The sequence below is a fragment of a genome, unplaced genomic scaffold (genome assembly GCF_019419815.1).
Source record: "Pyrus x bretschneideri cultivar Hongxiangsu unplaced genomic scaffold, Pyrus_bretschneideri_v1 Contig15, whole genome shotgun sequence".
NCBI classification, from domain to species: domain Eukaryota; kingdom Viridiplantae; phylum Streptophyta; class Magnoliopsida; order Rosales; family Rosaceae; genus Pyrus; species Pyrus x bretschneideri.
In genome coordinates this window covers 3607998-3629659 of record NW_025999446.1, presented here as the reverse complement: position 1 = coordinate 3629659, position 21662 = coordinate 3607998, and the positions used below count along the sequence as shown (strand labels likewise).

General features: G+C 37.7%; 4 protein-coding genes across 9 annotated transcripts; 3 read left to right on the top strand and 1 right to left on the bottom strand.

Annotated features, from left to right (window-relative positions):
* Positions 1 to 4204: 4204 nt before the first annotated feature.
* Positions 4205 to 6757, top strand: LOC103964523 (gamma-glutamylcyclotransferase 2-1). The gene is given in 10 exon segments (XM_009377458.3): positions 4205 to 4443; positions 4816 to 4939; positions 5059 to 5135; positions 5235 to 5291; positions 5476 to 5532; positions 5657 to 5703; positions 5846 to 5917; positions 6017 to 6096; positions 6250 to 6336; positions 6339 to 6757. Coding segments are annotated over 9 exon segments (675 nt in total). The 5' UTR covers positions 4205 to 4443; positions 4816 to 4830; the 3' UTR covers positions 6428 to 6757.
* Positions 6758 to 8173: 1416 nt separating this feature from the next.
* On the top strand, positions 8174 to 10508 carry LOC103964522 (proteasome subunit beta type-6). The gene is made up of 8 exons (XM_009377457.3): positions 8174 to 8335; positions 8434 to 8510; positions 8610 to 8665; positions 8761 to 8833; positions 8946 to 9057; positions 9558 to 9631; positions 9956 to 10030; positions 10156 to 10508. The coding sequence occupies exons 1-8, from the start codon at positions 8224 to 8226 to the stop codon at positions 10285 to 10287; spliced, it is 711 nt and encodes a 236-aa protein (XP_009375732.2). The 5' UTR covers positions 8174 to 8223; the 3' UTR covers positions 10288 to 10508.
* A 550-nt stretch (positions 10509 to 11058) lies between these two features.
* Positions 11059 to 12705, top strand: LOC103964521 (AIG2-like protein D). The gene is given in 6 exon segments (XM_009377455.3): positions 11059 to 11128; positions 11131 to 11230; positions 11343 to 11415; positions 11529 to 11621; positions 12049 to 12132; positions 12368 to 12705. Coding segments are annotated over 6 exon segments (549 nt in total). The 5' UTR covers positions 11059 to 11073; the 3' UTR covers positions 12512 to 12705.
* Positions 12706 to 12935: 230 nt separating this feature from the next.
* LOC103964520 (L-arabinokinase) lies at positions 12936 to 21099 on the bottom strand. 6 transcript variants are annotated; one of them, XM_009377454.3, is made up of 29 exons: positions 20936 to 21099; positions 20730 to 20837; positions 20024 to 20092; positions 19778 to 19861; positions 19574 to 19650; positions 19345 to 19411; positions 19091 to 19148; positions 18906 to 18973; positions 18757 to 18819; positions 18597 to 18650; positions 18400 to 18502; positions 18211 to 18320; positions 17663 to 17782; positions 17520 to 17576; positions 17149 to 17309; positions 16900 to 17062; positions 16525 to 16608; positions 16180 to 16305; positions 15807 to 15937; positions 15652 to 15733; positions 15363 to 15450; positions 15227 to 15270; positions 15049 to 15144; positions 14875 to 14951; positions 14556 to 14756; positions 14108 to 14273; positions 13932 to 14003; positions 13372 to 13575; positions 12936 to 13258 (listed from the first exon to the last, which is right to left on the bottom strand). In XM_009377454.3, the coding sequence occupies exons 1-29, from the start codon at positions 21041 to 21043 to the stop codon at positions 13133 to 13135; spliced, it is 2967 nt and encodes a 988-aa protein (XP_009375729.2). In that variant the 5' UTR covers positions 21044 to 21099; the 3' UTR covers positions 12936 to 13132. The 6 variants fall into 6 exon arrangements, 4 of the variants coding, with proteins under 4 accessions (XP_009375729.2, XP_009375727.2, XP_009375728.2 ...); XM_009377452.3 differs by having other exon boundaries at positions 17143 to 17309; positions 20936 to 21098; XM_009377453.3 differs by having other exon boundaries at positions 16186 to 16305; positions 17143 to 17309; positions 20936 to 21098.
* Positions 21100 to 21662: the final 563 nt, after the last annotated feature.

The window sequence follows — 21662 nt, the reverse complement described above, 5'->3', positions numbered from 1 at the left end:
TTTCGGTTTGGTTTGGGATTTTTGGGATTTTTTTCCAGCCCTAGTTTCATCAACATTCCAATAAACATATATTAATGTCAATAACAATAAATTAGTAATTTAAAAAATACTACTTTTTAACAAAAATAATTATATATTCTTTAATACAAACTTACCGATAACGCCCCCACCATGGACTTCTTCAACTCCTCAGGCACCATTTTCCAAGACTCAAACTCAGCAAAACATTGGCTCCACACCAAACCCCTAATAAGAAACCTAAGTTCAGTGTACGCATCAACCTTACTTTTGTCTTCAAAGTAGGGCACTCGTTTACGATGGTACATCTCTATTCGCAACACACCTTTCCTTATATCTTTTTCTACCACAAAATTTTATAAGTATTAAATAATTTCATCCATATCAAATATTAAAACAACTAATTCAACAGTAAATTTCTTTTTTACCTTTCCCTTCACGAGAGCCTTCTTTAACGCAACTTTTCGTTGAATCAGAAACTGAATCGGCCATTGCCTTTGAAACAAAACTTTTGAAAACTAGGGCTCTTAAAGTGTTTATATAGAACCCATAACACTTTGCACGACGAAGTGGTTTGTCACGCAAAATGCATTATAAATGGGAGCGGTTGAAAGGTATCTGACTGTTTCAGTGAAACTTTGCGTTGAAAATTTTCGTCGTGTAAACATTTGGCAGCAAAAAAAATTTTCCCTTTTTTTTCTTGCGCGACAACCACATGTGTTCGTCATGCGAAGTATTCTTATGCGATGAATGTTTTCGTTTCAGAAAGTTTTTTTTTTCTATCCTACCATTTTTGCACGATGAATTTATTTTTTCATCGCGCAAGTGCCACTTAGGCGATGAAATTTTTTTTCATCGCTCAAGCTGCTTTTTCTACTAGTGAGTGCATTGTAGTAGGTACCATAGTTTAGGTGCATTTGACTTGGTACTATGATTTATGTGCATTCGACTATGTACTATGATTTAAGCACATTAATTAGGACATGATTTTAGTGCATTTGATTATGTATAATATATGATTTGGGTATTTTTATTTCCTCTATGCTTTGGATGATGATAATGAATAATTTAAATTAGGTATTTGTTTAATTCTTGCAACGTATCACTAAGAGTTTTTTGGACGTCTAGATGAGGTATGTTAATCAATTGAGAAAGTTAAACAATAATCAATCCCAAACTATATGGGGCAAAATTAAGCCAAATATTTGATATGGGCATTATGGAAACAAAAAAAGGCATTAGATCTTAATGAATATATAATCTAACATAAGGTTTTAATTGAATTTCAATCTTTATCAAGGATTAAAATGGAGAACCCCCTAATATTTAACCGTATTCTTTAGACTTACATTATACAATGACTTGAAAATCATACACACAAATTTAAAATTACATTTATCCCAATTTGTAGACTGACAAGTACGTGTGTGTGTGTGTGTTGTTGAGTACAAGCAAACCAATCGCGCCCAAACTACTCCCAAGACAAAAAGAACATGCGCTACTTGTTTATTCTTCATTAGCAATAAGACTCGATAAATACTCGTGCATTCAAAAACTCATATACGTACACTTTATATGCATGCACAACTCATGAGTCTGACATGCAAAGTATGCTTGCGCGCAATCACAGATTCACCCGCATTTTTCATGCAAAACTCAATAGTTCTAACTATTACTCAACAGCAAGTCACAAATATGAATGAGTACAACGATCTATCATCCCATATTTTTAAGAGATTTTTTAGTGTGACTGTTACATGAGATGATACATCACATGTTCCTATAGAAATTGTGGGTTATGTGTGTTAAAAAGAACTTAAAATTAAAATTTTCCACCATTTGCATAAAAACATGTGGTGTACAATTCATGTTCCCGTCACAATTAAAAATTTCTTCATATCTTCGACGTTAATATCAAAATTTACAGTCAAATCTTAATACTTTATTTATCAAACGTTAATTTCAAAAGTTACAGTTAAATTCTGATACTTTATTTATCAGACAATAATCAAATTAAGATAAATCAAAAGATAAATACATAGTAGATAGACAGATAGAAACCTTCGAAAACTTTCCAACCGAGAAGCACATTTTCTTCCCTTGAACGGAAGCCTCTCAAAGATCGTTGGCTCAGCAGCCACTTCAATCATCACACCACATCTTATCGTCTCACCATTCCTTGTTGGAATCCTACACATGAAAAGCAGCAAACTCAACTTGGAATTTGGAATATTGACGCAACGGAAGGTCCAACGTCCAAGTGACAAAGGAATCAGAATCCCTACTGTACTTCGGATTCGGGAATCCCCTTCCTCGCCTAACCCCACCCCACCCCACCATCTCGATAGAGCTGTAGGGTTCTCTTTAGGCGCCGAATTAGCGTCCAGGTTCATTGAACCAAATAAGTTGTTTTGTCTAGTTGATGACTTCTGTGACACGATTTCCCGGGCAATTGGACCGGCAATTAAAGCCGTAATTCCACCGTAATTCCACAACGCGGAAAACGATAACAGCTGTGTAAAGCTGTCCCGGTTCAATGAACCTGACTAGTTGCTTTTCGGTTTTACGTTGCACCAAACTGGCAATAAATCATGGTTAGTTATGTGGACAAACGTCATGGTTATGTATGTGGACATACGACGTGGTTGGATGAGATGGACATGTATGGTATGGAATATGGATGCAAATTTTGAACAATTACCTAATTTTTGGCAATAAAAAGTGTAATTAATGATTTGTTTATTTCGAGATACAAAAATAAAAAGAAATTGTGCTTTTAAGTATAATAATTGGAAAAGAAAACATACTGATTTGGTAATCTTTTATTTTTATTTCAAAAAATGTGAATATAAAGATATAGAAGATAAAATAAGATAGCGAATGGATTGCAAAAGATTCTTAGAATTTTATATGATGTGGTAGCAAAATTTGGAGAGTTTGATCCCGAGATGATAACTGGTGATATGCTTAATACATGCAAGTTGGAAGATATAAAGATAAGATAATGAATGGACTACAAAAGATTCTTGTAATTTCATATGATGTTGTGGTAGCAAAACTTACACGATTGATTTTCCATTTACATATATAAAAATGAGTTTAAAGTATTCATCCCATAAAGATAGCTTAATATTTTTAATAATAACAATGAACTAGGCATTTGCATGACTAATTTTGAACTTTCTTTTGAGGTTAACTTTGGACTTCGTTACCTAAATATAAGTTGTGAAATGAATAGAAAATTATTGAAAGAAGTCACAACCATTTCAATAAAAAAATAAAGAGCGCAACCTTTTTTCTTAGAGAATTATACCCTTTCAAACCGTCCTTAGTTAGCCATTCTAGACCTTCTATAGCCATTATGGACTTTTTAATCAGTCAACATGTTTGATTCCAACCTTCAATTAAAATATTGACATTTAGAAACTTGGACTTTGTCCTAACCCTTTTAGTCACTTGCTTTTTTTTTTTCACCTTACCCTATTATTTTAATTAGATTTTTATTTTACAAAGTTGTTTGCTACTCACGTATTCTATTTTTATCTTTCACATATTTTTATTTAATATTATCTGTTGATATATCTTAATTTATTCAATTTAGTGTCTAAAAATAAAAAAATGTGTACGAGGCTAGAAGAATGCGTAAAATCATTATTTATTGCCATAACAAACAACCTTATGCTTGTTTGTAAATGTTTTTAAAATTACTGAAAGCACATGAAAATATTTTTGGAACCAATCCTTAGTAAAAACGCAAATGAATCAAGTTTTTTTAGAAGAAACACATAACTGGTGCTTCTTAGAGCAATCACTTCAAGTTCTTTTAGAACCCAAAAATATTTTCTCAGAAAGCGTTTTTAGTCATTTCAAAAGCATTTTAAATGCTTCCTGCAAGAAGCACATATCTAGTGCTTCTTTCAAAAAATGTTTGACTAAAAAAACAACAGTATAAGTAAATAAATAAATAACAAAGAAGAAAAAAAAAAAAACAGTAGTTGCATGGATGAGATGATGTGATGGATGCACATGATACAAAATCGATACCACAAACATCAACGACAACTCTAGCTCACGTGGCAAATCACGCACTCCACACTCACGCGGGTTTTCTGCTTCATAAATACGGAGGGCTCTCGTCTCCCTCCTCCCTCATCGAGCGAAACCCAGAAGAGAGAGAGAGAGACGCGGCGAAGAGAGAGAGAGACAGAGAGAGAAACAAAAGCCCCAAATCCAGAAGCTAAACCCTAAACGCGGCGTTTAGCTTCCATTCTCTTTTCGTTTCTCTCTTTCCTGCCACCGCAATTTCAAACGACCACCGTCGATTTCTTCTCGCTTTCTCGATCGATCGAATCAGTTCGCCCCAGGAGTTTCTCCAAACACTTCATCTCGGCTTTTTTTCTCGGGAAAATTTCTTCAATCTTCGTTGTAAGCTCTCGATTCCTCTGTAAATCTTGAATTTCATTTTGGTTGGATGACAATGCTGGTGATTTTCAATTTCTGTTTGGTTGCTGGGAAAATGGGAAAAAGGGGAACATTGGAAAAGTTCGAACTTGATGTTTCACTTTTGGGAAAATTCCCAAATATGGAGAAAATCAATTCCTCTAGCTCATTTTCAATGATTTATGCATTTATCCGCATTTTCAACGATTTATGCATTTATCAAGTCAACTTTTTTCTGAAAAAGAAAATAAAGTTTGAAGCTTTTTAATTTTAGTATTATTAATTTTATAAAGCGAGGCATCATTGGGCTTTGCTGTATCAGAGCTTTGGATTTTTACACCAATGTAGTTTTTGCAGTCGTCAAACGCAGCCATGGTATTCTGGATCTTTGGATATGGTTCACTTGTGTGGAACCCCGGATTCGAGTACGACGAGAAGGTGATAGGTTACATCAAGGACTACCGGCGTGTATTTGATCTTGGTATGTCTCTCTAATCTCTGTTGTTGAGGAAGAAATTGGATATGTTGTTCTACTTTTCGATCCGTTACTTGTCATTTGACTGTCACTGATTGTGGTCATATTGTTTTTCTATTCTGAAGCCTGCATAGATCACAGAGGTACCCCTGAGCACCCTGCTCGGACTTGCACTTTGGAGTACCAAGAAGGAGCTATTTGCGTAAGTAACCATCTAATTGAACATTCAATTATTTTTGAGCTTTTGTTGTATGGTTGGTTCAATTAGTGTTTCGTTCTGACATTCGATCTCGTCCAACAGTGGGGTGCTGTGTATTCTGTACGCGGAGGGCCGGAAAGGGAGAAACTGGCAATGGAGGTATGCTTCTTCAAAAGTAAATTTGTCATCGTGGTGGCATATTGTCGGTTAATTGTGTTGGTTACACTTGCTAGAGTAGGAAAAAAGTATGGCCTGAGATAGAATTGGCATTTTTAGTTGGCGTTTTGGTTTATGAAACATGCTATCTAATAGCCATACTTATACATTTCCTTTTCATTTGCAGTACTTGGAAAGGAGAGAATGCGAGTATGATTCAAAGGCTCTCGTCGACTTTTATAAGGTAAGAGTAGTTTGAATATTACTCCCACCTTCATGCCCGGACTAGCCAGTTTAATTTATATTTGGGATTTTAGGTATTGTTTTGTACTGCTTGTCATAAAATGTGCTTTCTGTGTACGCTACAGGAAGGGGAGTTCTCTCAGTCGGAGCCATTTTTGACAGGAGTTATTGTGTAAGTCATTTGGTTGTCGATCTCTCATTTCCCGCTTGACATATCATTCATCTTATGTAAAATTGCTCTATTATAATGTAAGAGAGGGAAATACTGTGGACGTGCAAAGTATCCCTAACCGAACTTGTTCATGATATTGCAGTTTCACGTCGACTCCAGACAAAGAATCGAACAAGTATTATCTGGGTCCTGCTCCACTGGAGAACATGGCAAGGTATTGCAGATTTCATTTCTTCTTCCTTTGATGTTGATTGTTGTAACAATGTTTCCAAAATAGTTTTTACAGCTTCTGATAAGTTTTTTCCCCTTTCAGGCAAATTGCAACTGCTTTTGGGCCCTGCGGAAACAATAGAGACTATCTCTTTCTGTTGGAGAAGGCTTTGTTCGATATAGGTGAGCAAACTCATCGTTCGAATTCCTTGTTATGAATCAAGGTTATATGCATGAGGTCCATGACCGAATTTGTCCTAGTTCGTTCATTAATTACGTTTAGATGCTTGTTTCTTCAAGAAACACGATTGATTAACGAATTGCTGACATGAACAGGCCATGAAGAGGACTATGTGATAGAGCTAGCAAATGAGGTGAGGAAGGTTCTTGGAATAGCCGGTAAAGGATTTCCGATGGAGAAGAAATTGCCGGGCCAACCAACCTTCCGCTCAAGTCCAACATCCCGGCCCTCCAACTGCATCCTCTCCCGGAAGCCATCGCCATGGACTCGTAACCTCTGAACACAGATGGAAGCTACAGAGTGCTAACCCCGTTATATCGATCTCCCTAGTTTAAGTTTAAGATTCTTTTGGCTTATTATTCCGGACTTTTTTTTTTTCTTAGTTTCTTATTTTGGTTAAGCATATTTTTCAGAGGCCTTAGAAAAGTTTAGGTTTGAGTGCGGCAAAATTCATGGTTCGGAATATGTTCCAGGATTATTACGAGGATAAACTAACCGCTGTTCTTTTCCCTATTTTTTACTCCTTACCCTTTCAAACTATGTGGGATGTAACAGTTACTTAATGAAAGGAATGATACAATGATGGTGGTGCTTTATTTCCAATTCCCAGCTTAAATACGCATTTTCGTTTATTTTACAATGTTATGTCTCTGCTTCTCAGCAATCTCACCAACAGTTTCCTTCCCGTCTAAATCTTCAATCCGCAACGTGATCGAGGATGTACGTACATACATTTCGTTTTTTAGATCGAAACAATGTGGAGTTGGACCTTACTTTCGTAGTTCAAGCTTCATGTGCGCAAGTGCAACACCAAACCCCTGCCAAGAAACGTAACCACACATCACAACATTCAAGTGGGAAGTCCAACTGGTGCCAATTTGCAGTTCCGATGGGTTCCGGTTGACGACACATCGGATACCAGTACAGCGCTTGAAGCTTCCGGCGTCCTTCCTACTATTATTTTGTGAAATCGATTCTCATCGTACGAGTCAGCAACTGGTTTTGCCGCCTTATGATTTCCGCCTTCCTTGTTTTCACTTGAATACGACCTGGAAACAGAGTCAACCGTATATTCATCGATTTCTTCCTTAGTTTCGACACGCCTAAACCACCATAGTCCAGGAAGAAAAAGGTTACCGTTTCCGCTCGCACTCCACCCCTATACTATGAGGAGCAAGATTTGTATGAGCAACTAATACATGCATGTATGCATACATAAGAGAGAGACGAGTTATCCAGGCCTAGAATCTCAGTGAGTTTGGGGGAGTGATTCAGATGCAATTCTCTCATTCTCAGACATCTCCGAAAAATCTGGCATTCTTTCCACGGCAATGCACCCATTGCCTCTTAGGTTTAAAAACTCCTAAAGAAGATATGGCCACAACATCCCTTCGGAATTGTGTCATTAAATGGCGCAAATACATAGATGCGACCTGTAGCTTATTTCTCCATTATTCACCAGACACGTAGAGAGGAAGTGACATTTACACAACTATTTGCACAATTTCTCGAGTTGGCACTAACGAGCGCATCGATAGAGTGTTGGAAAAGCATTTTACTCAAGAGGTCTGATTGTATTTATGTCCTTTCATAGACTCCTGTTCTTGTAGATGTTGATGTGTGGAAAGACCTGTCTCTGGAACTCTGTGCCAGAAAGTTGTCAGTCTACCAACTGGCTTGAGTGGTCAGAAAGTACTTTTAGTTCTGCACTCGTCTTTTCTTGTCGATAGACAATCCAGGGCTATGAGTGAATGACTGTCGTTTTTCGTTCTCGTATTGGCTCTCTGTCATTTTTCAACTATTTTTATATTTGCAAAACGAAAAAGTGTTTTACAAAACGTTAGCAAACGGGCCCTAAAAAATTTTACATCCTTGGAGATAATAAAGGTAGAGAGACTCGATGAAGATTTTGAAGCCCAAATGTAACAATCTCTTGGGCCGAATGACCCAAAATCCCAGAATATTGAAAATCCAAAGAACTTGAGCAGTAAGTCAGCTTAACAACAACCCCTCCACTCTATCTCCCTGCAAATTCAATTTCCTCTGAAAAACCCAACCTTTGATTCGTTATGGCTTCTTCCGACGTGGATCTCAACGCCCCTCACTCCATGGGTACCACCATCATCGGCGTCACCTACGATGGAGGCGTCGTCCTTGGCGCCGACTCTCGTACCAGCACCGGTAAATCTCCTCATTCTCTCGCTCTCTCTCCTCCACCAAAACCCTAAGTTGATTTTTCACTTTCAACACTTACCCAAATTGCCTTTTGATTCTTGCAGGAGTATACGTGGCCAATCGCGCCTCCGACAAAATCACCCAGCTCACCGACAATGTCTACGTCTGCCGCTCTGGATCGGTACCCATCTCGTCAAATTTCCCTCCTTCTGTTCAATTTCCTACAATTTCTTAAAAAAAATCCGATTATTCCAACGTTTTACCCTTTTGGGATTCGCAGGCTGCCGATTCCCAGGTTGTTTCCGATTACGTTCGTTACTTCCTTCATCAGCACACGTCAGTGTTTCCTTCGTTTTTTTCCTGCAATCTTTTACTTTTTTAAAAAAGATTCTCCTTTGATTTTTGTTTCTGATGGGTTTGTGCTTGCACAGAATTCAGCTTGGACAACCTGCGACCGTCAAAGTTTGTGCAAACCTCGTCAGGCTGCTGTCCTATGGTAACAAGGTTGGGTTTTTGTTTGCTATTGTAGTTTCTTGTTTGTTGGTATTGTGGTGTGAGATTTCGTTTGTAGTTTTGTGGTGTTTGTGTTTTTACCATGATGTTTTGAACTTGGTAGAATATGTTGGAAACTGGACTGATTGTTGGCGGGTGGGACAAGTACGAAGGCGGTAAGATTTATGGGATTCCTCTTGGTGGCACACTGCTAGAGCTGCCCTTTGCCATTGGAGGTATGCTATGCTAGAGTATTTCTTACTTCATGGTCGAATTTCTGTTTCCCGCTTGTGATTGGGTAATGACGTGCGCTTTATATGTTTCTGTATGTTTTGTGGGATGTAAATTTGCTGCTTATACCAAAGAAAGTCATCGGATTTGTTTGGTTGAAATAGGATTTTTAGTAACGTATGACTTGGTTTCAAGTTTTACTTTATGGACAATATCAAGTTGGGTTTAGTAATGTATGCAATCAATTGGTAATGCTGGATGTGCCTCAAGTACGTGCCAAGAATTCATCTTAGGGTTAATGACTATAACTGGAGGGACCAACGACTTATATTTTCTGGCTCCAAAAAGGGTTATGTTCAGATATCATACTCCTATTATCCTACATCATTGCGATTGGTTTCCACATCCTGTTTTGGAAGTTTTAAATGTGATTTTGCCTTCTGAAAAGGTTCAGTTTGATAGTTTTGCCCACGAGTTTGGCTTAACATAATATTTTGCTTTGTAGGATCTGGCTCCAGTTACTTGTATGGATTTTTCGATCAAGCATGGAAAGAAGGAATGACCAAGGACGAAGCTGAGGTATTTATCTCTTAATGTTTGTACTTGAAAATTTTAGTAATTAGAACATACTGGTCATGAAAAGTTCTAAGTTTACATGGCACTTGACCTGGTCACTATTTTGCATCAATAATTAACTTAAATGCCACAATATCGCAAGCAAGCTTTGACCCTTGGAAAGGAAATCAGTACTAAAACTTTCGTTTTAGTGCTCCAACATATATAATATGTAGCTGGTGATGATATCAAGCAGGCATTTGCTGTGACAAATAACAGATTGCTATTGTTATGTAAAGTTTGACTTTGAGCATTATTGTTAACAAATCTTTGGTGGCATCGTTGCAGCAATTGGTGGTCAAGGCTGTTTCTCTCGCCATTGCACGAGATGGTGCCAGTGGGGGTGTTGTCCGTACTGTAGTTGTAAGTTCTTTTTTCCCTCAACTGTATTTGTGACTGAGCAATCGTAACTTCATTTTTGTTCCAACATACAAGACCATAGATTGGCTAAGTCCCTTACTTTCCTTATCGTTTGTGCGGTTTTGCAGATAAATTCTGAGGGAGTGACAAGAAACTACTATCCTGGCGACAAACTTCCACTGTGGCATGAGGAGTTGGAGCCTCAGAACTCATTGTTGGACATATTGAACACTGCTAGTCCCGAGCCAATGAACATATGATGATGTTGCTGCGAACTGACACGAGTCCGGCAACTTTCTATTAGTTTCTTTGAACTAAATGACTCTTGTTTACGGAGAGGAATATTGTGTTCGGCTCCATCTTGGAAAAGTTGCTCATCTTTTGTGATTTAGTTGTATGTTGGTTCAACTTGGACAGATTTTAAGAAAAAACATGAAGTACTTGGAGCTAGAAATGCTTACACCGTAACTATTGTAGCTCATGCATTGTGTCGTCTTCTTTGTGTTATTTTCCGCCATTACCTTATTCTCATCGAAAGTACAAACCTTGTTTCTCCTGTTTTTATGAAACAACTTCAATTGACAATGGAATACGCAGTATAAATCCCCTGTAACATGCCTGTATTGGAAACGTGAAAGTGTCACACTAGTGTGTTATGTTATCATCAATCGATTTATAGCTCAAGTGGGTAATAGCATTTAGTTGTTGCACTATGAGTTTACAGGACTCGGATCTTAAAGAAGTTTTACCAAGGAATGTAACATGCGTAAAACATAATTTCATTGTATAAATTCGGAAAGGCATGTAAAAATTCAATAAAATTGATGAATATTTGAGAGGTCGTTTTTGGCGAATCGGGTAGAGACACGGCCTAGAAAAATTGACCACCAAATTGCAAGTCGTCGCTCAAAAAAAATAAAAATCGTCGTCACTCAAAAAAATTAAAAAATAAAAATACACGTCGTATGGTTCCAACTCGGAATGAATTCCACACAAAAGATATTCCAATAGAGAGAGAGAGAGAGGAGAGAGTCGCAGAGAGAGAGATGAGTGGTGGTGCGATGAGCTCAGTGGTGGCGAACGGTGGTGGTCAGTCGCATAGCCTCACAAGGTGTTCGTGTACGGCAGCCTCATGGCGGAGGATGTCTGCCGAGTCCTCTTAAATCGTGTCCCTCAATCCTCCCCTGCCATTCTCAATGGCTAGTCAGTCTCGCTCTCTCTCTCAACTTAATTATCTGTTTTTATTGTTAATTATATAAAAAAAATTGCAAAAGAATTGAAATTTGTGAATGATTAGGTAATTATTAATGATCAGTGATAGGTATAGCATCAAAGGAAGAGTTTATCCGGCGATTCTTCCGGTCGAGAATAAAAAAGTTGCTGGCAAGGCAAGTTCTAATTCTTAATCAAGTTTATTAGATGACATAATAATTAGTCACGTAAATTGTGAATTATTTTTTATTAAATAAGAATAATAATGAATCAAGTTTTGTTTAAGCAGGTGTTATTGGAAATAACAGATCCTGAATTGCATATTTTAGATGAATTTGAGGATGTGGAGTATGAGAGGAGCTCTGTTGAGGTCTCCTTGATGGTATTCCCTTTCACTCACTTGCACTTTATAATTCTAATCACCCACCGTTTTCACCTCCAGTTGTATCGTCTTTCCGCATATTAGACTAGTTTAGAATACCGCGTTAATCAGAAGAAAAAAAAATACCATTTACTTACATATTAGTATGCTGTGGAAATGTCAAATTGAAGACAATGTTTGGGAAAGGCTTAAGCTTTGGCTATACGCTATCAATTGGTGTCCTGGGTAGGATTGGGAAGCTCTAAAAATTTGCAATTTTGATGCATTTTATGCGACGGAAGCAAGCCATTTTTCGTCAGTTCTCACCAAATTTGGGAAATATCTTGGTGTGATCTTTGGTGCCTTTGTTAAGAAACGTTGTTGTACGCCTTTTTTCTCAAGAAGTTTGTGGATTTAATGGGAGGGTGGCAATTTTTCTCTTCTGCAGGATAGTTCTGAGAGTTTGCTAGCTCAGGCTTATGTTTGGAGCAACAAAAATGATCCAAACCTGTATGGAGATTGGAATTTTGAGGTAAACTCTTTTACCTTTCGCTCTTCTACTTCTTAGGAGAATCAAAAACAAAATTAAGTAAACAAAACGGAAGAAGACTCCTATGTGTTTGAGTATCGATAATATGGATGCGTATAGTTTTTTCGTTAAGTAGAAGACTAGAAGTTAGCTCTCTACCAACATTGTTTATTGTTAGAATACCTAATTCTCTTGTGTCTGACTTTCTTGGTTGCTTTGATCCCTTTAAAATGGGAAGGAATGGAAACAATTACACATGAAAGATTTCCTCAAGATGACTTCCGGTTTTATGGAAGGGCTGGAGCTGCCTGAAGCAAAGCCGAGGGTTGCAACATACGAGTCCTTCTTTCAGCAGGATCGCGAGAATCCACCAGTGTCATAATTCTAGGTTCAGTTTGTAGATACTGATCCGTATAAACCGTATCTGTCATTCTATGATCCGTATTCAGCGTATTTCGTAATAATTGAAGCAACTTTCTGTAGTTGTTTGAAGCATTTACCAAGGACAAGTATTTGTTACCAGCATCTACAAGTTTTATGGAGTTATGATTAATTGTTAAGTTTCTTTTGGCTCAAGGTTTGGATGATATTGGAAGTATTCAACTTTTTTCCTTGCCTGATCGGAATTATATGTTTCCAAAGCAATGTTGCACCAAACTTATACGAATTGCTGGTTGGAAACAAAAGAAAAAAAATTTCATATCCGTGCTTTTAATATACAACAATATTTTAAAAGGCGAAGTCAAGACGTTTTATAGGCAACCCCGCTTGGGCGAAAGCATTGAGGTGTGAAGTGAAGCCTCACGAGACTTTAAAAATTATTAGTATATATAATATAATCAACATTAGAGTCGAAATCAAATGTTCTATAATATTATTTGGGCTTGGAATAAATAATATTGTTATACTGCCAATTCGTCTACAGAGAGTTGTACCAAATGTGATCCTTGAATAGAAGGCTTAAGTTTAAGCCAAATTACTAGACATTTTATACTCCAATACATTACTCATTTGGATCGAGGGAGACGCGGCGGCGTATTCTTAGATACCCGAATTTTCCGGCACCGGGCGACGAGCCCTCGAAAATAAATGGCAGATACCCTGTTGCATCTTTGTACCTCTGCTGAATCTGCATAGATCAAAATCAACAGCACCCCAGTAATCCACAGGAATAAAAAGGGAAAATCTAGTAGCTACTGCAGTAACGTTTAAGACAAAATACTTTTTTCCTGATAGAATTACCTCCAAAATTTGTTGGCTGCTCTGCAGAGAATTCCTTCCGACTACACAAACCGTTCCGCCAGAACCTCCGCCTGTAATCTTGGCTCCGTATAATGTCCCGTCGTCGGATTTAGATGATTTAGCATTTTGCATCGCTTGTACCAACCGTACAAGCCGGTTTGTTCCGTCGGAGCCAAGTCCGCAAGCACTATAGCTGTAGTGGCACTGTAAAAGAAGATTATGTTCAGGTACTGGCTAGCCAACAAATAGCCCGAGATTTGTTCGTGACATGGAACCAATGCGTAAAATGTTTCTGAACCTATATGAAAATAATCATATCATGATTCAAATTTTAGGGGTGCGCATCTCCTTCTTTCTTTATTTCACGAGTGTGTGCTGGGATCGTTGTCCGGTTAATCTACCAAGACTACTGTCAATAGAAATGATGTTTCAACTCAATTCCCGTACTAAAACTCAGACTGAATACATTTATTCTATTTTCTCTTTTCTGTGTTTGTGAAGTGGAGTTTGAATTTCACGTTTTCTTCAACGATCATGCAAATTCAGAAATTTGTACATACCTGATACAGTAATTCTCCAAGAGCTGTAAGCTGATCATCTGAATTTGCAGATGTTAGCAGTGCTTTGAATGTCTTCAAGTCAAGTAAATACCAAAATAACTTAGATGATCGAATCATAGTCCATAATAAGAATAACAAGAAACACAAGCATCGTCATATAAAATTCCGGCACTAACCTTAACCCGGAAATTTTCATATATAGGATGTCTAGCAGGTGATCTTACTACGTAGTTACATTTTGGATCAATTACTGTAACTGGATCGTTGTGATCATCATACTTCTCAAGAAAAGTTTCACCAAGTATAGTCTCAGGAAGCACCTTAACATAAAGAGCCTCATATCTGAAGTTCAAGTTACGAAAACATATTGATAAACTATTATAGGATTAATACAGGAGGATTGTTATTAGCACTCCTAAAATCTCATTGGCACTCCAAACTTTCTATAATTAGAAAGAAAAATACACTTGTGAGGAGTGTAGAATAAGATTTTTGAAGTGCTAATAACAGTTCCCTTAATACAGACGTAAAAGTATTTAGCTGAAAACGTCGCCTTTGTCTTTTGGCCGGTAAGTGCACCTTAATTATTAACAAGTTACTTAAAAGTCCCATAGAAAACATTACCTGTGAGGTGACAGGTTGCACAAGTAATTTAATGAGGCTTCAGCTTCAAGTAGTTCAAAACCATCATCCTCCAACTCATCACCGTTTGTCCCATTTGCAGTTGATGATGACCGGGACAAAATCATAGAAGCTGCACACTTTATCATCTTCCGACCCATAAAGGCACCTATTCGAACAGATCCATAATCTGCACCTCCGACACTATCCAAGAAGTAAAATCGCAAGGCTTAAGTACAATTCCTTATTTGAGGATTCTTAAGGCCATTTAAAAGCTTATGATTTTGTTAATATGTAAGACGATAGGCCGTTGATCTTCTACCTGTGTCTTATTCCTGAATCAATTCCCCAAAATCTGACATGGCCAGGAATTTCTACAAGTCCAAGAACCTCAGCAGGCTGTAGGGAGAACAAAACAAAAAAAACACTTGACACAGTTTTTTGATACATAAAATGCAGCAGCAGAGTTGTTTTCTGCAACATCAACAGCGGATACCTGGCACACCATTGCAAGAAGCTTGTTTGCTTCACCACATGCAGATGTCATCTGGTCCATGACACCGCATGGGGCTCCAACAATATGATTCTCCACCTAACATACACTTAGAAAAATCAACATTAATGTAATTTCAAAAGGAAAGCAGTAGTATGCTGACTACTGTTGAGGGGGTAACCTTTTGGCAAAGCAAAGCAAGATCTCTGGGACTGATGCTTAATCCTACAAAATAAAGGGGTCGGTTTTAGACATTTTCTCATATTTTGAAAGTACAAATAGACGGCTAAAAAGCCTAAGTTGAATAATGGAAGTACCATGGGCAGCAGCTATGGCAGACATGGTAGCGACTTCCACAGAAGCAGAAGAAGAGACACCTTTGCCTTCTGGGACGGAGGAGGAAACCTGTATGTTATTGCAAGCAGCGAAGTCAAGATTATGGTCATAGTAAACGACAATCAGCTAATTTAAGCAACCGAAGAGTAAACTATACATATCAACTGAACAGCGCATAATAAAGTATAGAACAGCGAAGCACTATAATACAAAGTTTTGAGCTAGTTGATAGGACTAAATCAACATGTTAAACGAAATGCCAACTCATACCAGCAAACTGATGCTATCCTCAAAACGTACACCTAGTTCTGTCATTAAAACCAGAATGACACCTGCAACATATGCTGCCCACCTAAAATTGAAACCATGTCAGTAGTTCACAAAGTTACAGATACAGACAAATTAAAGATGGAAGATTGACCCACTTTTGGGATGGATCTTGTGAAAAGTATTTCTTTGCATTCTCATATGACATTGGCTTATCTCCATCCATAAAATCAGATAGATCCATGTCAAACGTTGGGCTACGGTTGCTTAACTCTGAACCATATGAGACCTGATACAACCAATTATGAAAATGGTAACGATAATTATTTTTATTTCTATTTCTGAGAGAAGGTATTTCCACACAGCCTTCCTTCATTAGGCTGTCGGGATAACTTTGAAAAATAGCAACCAAAGTTTATATCATGCCAATAGGAGAAACTATATCTACATTCTAACCCTTCCTCACTACCCCAAAGATGAAGACAACCCCGCTTCCAACACTTAAACGACATATTGACTCTTAATGCTTACACTTACAATTTGCAGGACAGGCGTCGGGTTTTGTCCCTGCTGCCGGGCCAGGGCATGTTTCCAGAGCCTATGTTTACTTGGATGATTCCGTTGAACAGCAACATGGCAGGCTTCTTTTATGGGCATCTGTGAGAGAGAACATCAGAAGAAACCATCAGGAGGAGAGACAAGGTTTTTGTCCCATGAGTCCTGTTTTTATACTAGGCTTCTGTTTCAACAATAGGTGTACACAGAAGTGTATGTGTCTGTGCACCAGTGAGTGTGCATACATGATACACTGTGCCCAGTGGCAATAGTACGCTTTGCAGACAGAATAACTAATATCCATGAAATACAGAGACAAACCTGCAAGACTAGGCTTCCTGAATAGTCAGCAATCCCTCCCATTACGTCTAACCGTCCAGGTGCTCTAGCTACAAAAATTTCTTCCTGTGTCCCAAAAATCAAATACAATTACTCAGTAAAATCATTGGAAAAACAGTTCAGCTTCTGAAACTATGAATACATCTATAATTCTTCCTAAGCCAAACTCCTAAACAACACAGGCAAGGTGTTTAGTTAATCTTAAATTGCCAATACAAATGCATATCTAACAAGTTATGACTTGTGATGTAACTATTCATGTATCAATTTATATGTCATCTACATCAACCATTTGGAATTGTTGAAAAACTTGAAAACCTAAGACAGGCTATGAGATTGAGTTGAACTAAGTGAGACCTCCCAGTTGAAGAGTCCAGCTGCAGCCTTGCGCTCCCGGCGCTTCTCAGTAGTTTTTTCAGAGTCATAAACAGAATCTAGTTCCGCCAGGCTCTTCAAAAAAGTCGTCGTATCTGAAAGACCATGAAGATCTCCATGAAGAATCTCAAAATCTTCAGTGCATCTAAAAGTAGATTTGCAGTGATGTTAGAATAAGTATCCAATTAATTCTTAACAACAGTAGTAATAGAAGATACAACTCACGAGTACATTAGGGAGCCATTTTCGCTCATTCCACAAGTAGGTGATCCAATTCCAAGTTCACTTTCAGCATTTGCATACCATTCAGGAATTGCCATATCTCGTCCAGGTGCCCTTTGAAGTTGATACCCAAGAATTATGGCATCACGCAATCTTCTTGCCCCACTTAGCTACATGTTAGTGAGAGAAAAGTGGGATTTTTATATGACTGAAATATAGTAGATTTTGCACAGTTTGGCTTATCAGTTTCCACACCCTGTGAAATTGTATCTGACTAGTGCTAACAAACTATTTGGCATTGAAGTTCTATGAAATCTACAAGTCGATTTAAAAAAATTAAAAATAAAAAAAATAAAAATTCGCAGTTAAAGTTCAATTACCTTATCTGAAGCGTAGTTTTTCCCAATAGCCGTCTCTTGCAGGATGTGAGCTGCCACCTATAATTTTCAAATTGTACATTACCACACAGATGCGAAATGCAAGTGTATAACTAATCATAGGATTCTATAAACAAAGAAGGTACCTCACCACCATTGATGCCGCCTTCATAGCATGGTTTCAAACTGATTGCACGCTCAAGGTAAGGTTTCCAATGACCAGTGAGCAAGTCCCTCCTAATCATCTCAACGCCACCTTGATAATACTGTTATAAGAAATTATTTTAAACCCAACTAGAATCAGATTCTTGACAAGAATATAGGAGAGAAAGGAGAAGAAGTTGAAGAAAAATAACAAATGGTAAACACGTATCAGATTTTTAATCATGTTTGCTATCGGAAAATCAGGATCATCTTTGGGTCACAGACTTCAACAAAATAAAAATGTCTTAATATGTTCTTTAATAATTGACACTAATTTTTTGAGTCAAAAGTAGATAGAAGAGAAAAATATGTTGACTACAGAAGTGGAGGGGAAGAGAGGGGCTGGAGAAGTTATCACATATGCGTTGTGAAACGACATGTGTAGTGTCTGTACATCATTGCTAGTAAATTTCAAGGAGGTACGAGAGGAAGATGATACTGTTTAACCAAACAAAATAAAAATTATTATAACAAAGTGGACAGTTCGTACCTCAAGCATATTTCTCAAGAAAGGTTCTTCATTGAAATAATCTCTGCGTACAAAGACAAATGGTAACTTGTATGAAAGAGCTTCACTCACAGTGCCATATCCAATTTTTCCTGAAATAAAATGAACCGAAAAAATTTCAATCTCTATCCATTCAACATAAGCTTCCCGCCAACATAGTTTCAAACCTACCAAGCATACAGTCAGATGCTGCCATAAAATCAGGTGTATAAGCATCTTTTGCCAGTTTTATGAAATTTGGTGGAAGTTCCTGGGTGTCAGAACCACCACAAACCTGAACCAAAAAACAAAAATACCTTTTTCACTATGAAGATCGTCATTAAGCACTTTCAGACAAGCAAAAACGTGGAACAATGCAATGAAAATACCAGGCACAGCCATCCAGGAGGCAAAAACTCTTCCTTCAACTTCCAGCCTGCTGGCTGTAGATAGAGAAAAAAAATATAGGTACAATTATCAATAGTGGTATTTTAATAAACATTTGAAGCGGTGTTTCTTTAGAATCAAAGACTAAAATATCAATGTTACCTGTCCACCAAAGTTGAGGATGACTAGTTTTACATCGTCTCCAATTCCAAGCCCCTCCCTCACCTATAACCAGGAAAATAATGAACAACTGATCCAATCAATCAAATCAAGCGATGAAAGTGATTTGCTAAGGATCTTTAAACCAAAACCTCTTTGCGGGATCTGCGAAACCTCCTCACAACTAGAGGTACATCAACTGCATCACGGAAAGCAGGCACTGCAAAGTCATAAAAAATGATATCAGACAAATTAGTAAACAATCCCCTGAACCAAAGAGAGAAAAATAATATTTAAAGACAAGGAAGTCACTGTCCAGGGATAGAAAGCAACATACTTGGGCAGTATCCTGGGAGGCGGATGAGGAACTCGCAGTGAGAATAATCTTCTGCTATCTATATTCAACACAGAGAAAATTTTACCACAGCAAACATCAAGAACCCATAAGAACTTGTTATCAGTATGTTTCACATACTACATTATAGAGACACAGACTGGACCATATCAAATGGAGAGAGCGGAAGAGATGCAATGAGCAAATTACTACATCTTTTAAGGTAAATAATTCCGTCTGAAGCACAGGAAGGTCACCTGCCAAACGATTGAACGATGATTACTTCCAGCAGCCATGACATATTCTGCATAGATGAAGTCCCAACTGTATAGAGAAAGGATGAGCATAGAGTTACAAAGAGTTGAAATAGTTGGACAACTCAAAATCATCAAAACTCATAACTTGACATATTACTTCAAGATATGTATTTACATTTAAAAATTATGAGAGGTTGAGTAAAAAAGAATGCTAACGATAACAATATACCTAAAGTTAGTGACACAAACAGAGCGAATTCCAGCATCAGCGGCTGCACGGCATGCAACAGGAACAACATCTGAGACCTGTTCTTGTACAGGCAGAACAAACTATCAGAGCCAAGATCTTCACACAAAGTATAAACACAGAAGTTCCCTTCGATTCAATCTCAACTGAATCGCAATAAAACAACAGAAGCAGCAATTTAAGTACCACTAGGTCAGCCTTGATGGAGGTTAGCCACTCCACTTCCGTTTTCAAGATTGAAGCCCGAGGCGCCACAGCTGTCTCAGAATACTAACACAGCGAAGAAAATGGAAAGTAAACACCAAGAAGTTAAAAAATAGTCCAATATTTAGTAACAATCCGAAAACCAAAAATGAAAAGCAACACAACTTCATTGCCGAAATAAAAAAAATATATAATCAACAAAAACAAAAAATAAAAATTAATCGTTACCTTAGCTAAGGAAGCAAGACGATCGACTGTTAAAGCATCTGCTTGCACAGCTCCACAGTCCAGAAGAACCTAATATCCACATCATTCCATAAATTACCAAAATTTCAACTTTACTAATTTCAAGCTAAAATTATGAAAAATCATAGAAATTATCATAATTTTGTTTACCATTAATGATAAACATTACTAAAATTACTGCTACAGTAATAATTTCAAGCTAAAAAAATAAAAAACAGACATAATTCTACAAATTTAAGATTTGAAAAAATTGTAAAAAGGGTCATCAACTTTAACTCAATTGAAGTAATGATCTCTGAACTAAAAAGTCATGATTATTTATCCATTAACTCATCAACATGTGCAATATGGTCATTTCGTCAACTCTGTCAGAATTCCATCTGAGTTATTATGATGGAAGGACCATTACTATAATTTGATTAAAGTCGAGAACCATTACTTCAATTAGGTTAAAATTAAGAACTATTTCTCCAATTGAACTAAAATTAAGGCACTGCTACTACAATTTTTCTCATTTAAGGAAAATTCTAATTTTGACGTAAGTTTTAGGTTTCGACAAGTTAAATGATCAATAATCACGAATTTTTAATCAAAAGATCATTGTTATAATTTTCTCTTATAATTTTGATGAAGAATTATCATCGGCAGACATGCAAATTGCGAGACTGTAAAACAGTAAAAGTCTTACCTTGCGGATGAAGAGGCGAGGCGATTGTATCTCGGAAGTGAAGACGAAGTCAGGAGCTCCGGTGACGACGTGGACATCGTGGCCGGCGAGAATCAGGTGCCGCGCAACCTACACTCACAGCATGCGGCGCTGATCAGCAGCCAACGGATAATCGACATTCAAACTTGAACCAAAAAAAAAAATTGATCGGCGTGAGAAAAGTTGACCTCGACGACTCGGGTGGCGTGGCCGAAGCCGTGACCGGTGACGTAGTAGGCAAAAACCAGGTGGTTCCTGGACGCCGACACTCCTTCGCCCTCTTCGTCAATCCTCATTCTCTCTCTCCTCTTCTCCTTCTCTCTCTAAAAAATAGCAGTTGGTGTCTGGCGAAGGAGAAGAGAATCCCAATTATAGAGGAGGAGGAAGAACTGTGTGATTGATTGCAGCGCCGAGTATTTGGAAGTTGTTTGGGTAATGACGTAATTAGGAATAGGATAAGACGATCGAGACGGTGACGTTTCAGGATTAGGAATGGATTGAGAGCGGGATGTTGCCGTTTTAATGTTTATCCTCTTCCGCACGTCAGCTTTGCGGCTAGGTTGGGTAAGACACGTCAATGCCACGTCAGTTGAACAGACTCTGATCTTCGCCATTCCCAATGTAAGATAATCCGAAACAGTTCCATATTCCGAAGAATCTGGACACACTGGTTTGTTCGAATTTACTTTTTCAGAATTATTTTTCCAAATTGAGGCCCAATTTGTTGGGAGGGAATCTCAAGCAACCATCCATGATCGGAGTGGTGTGTATATTAAACGAGAGAAATAATTTATATGACATGGATACATATTATAACAGTTGTTTATTGTGTTCGTGTGTTGTTATTTTAACAATTTGCATTGTGGCCACTTAAATAATATCGTTTGTTGCAAGGGGTTGAAGTAGTAGCTTCAC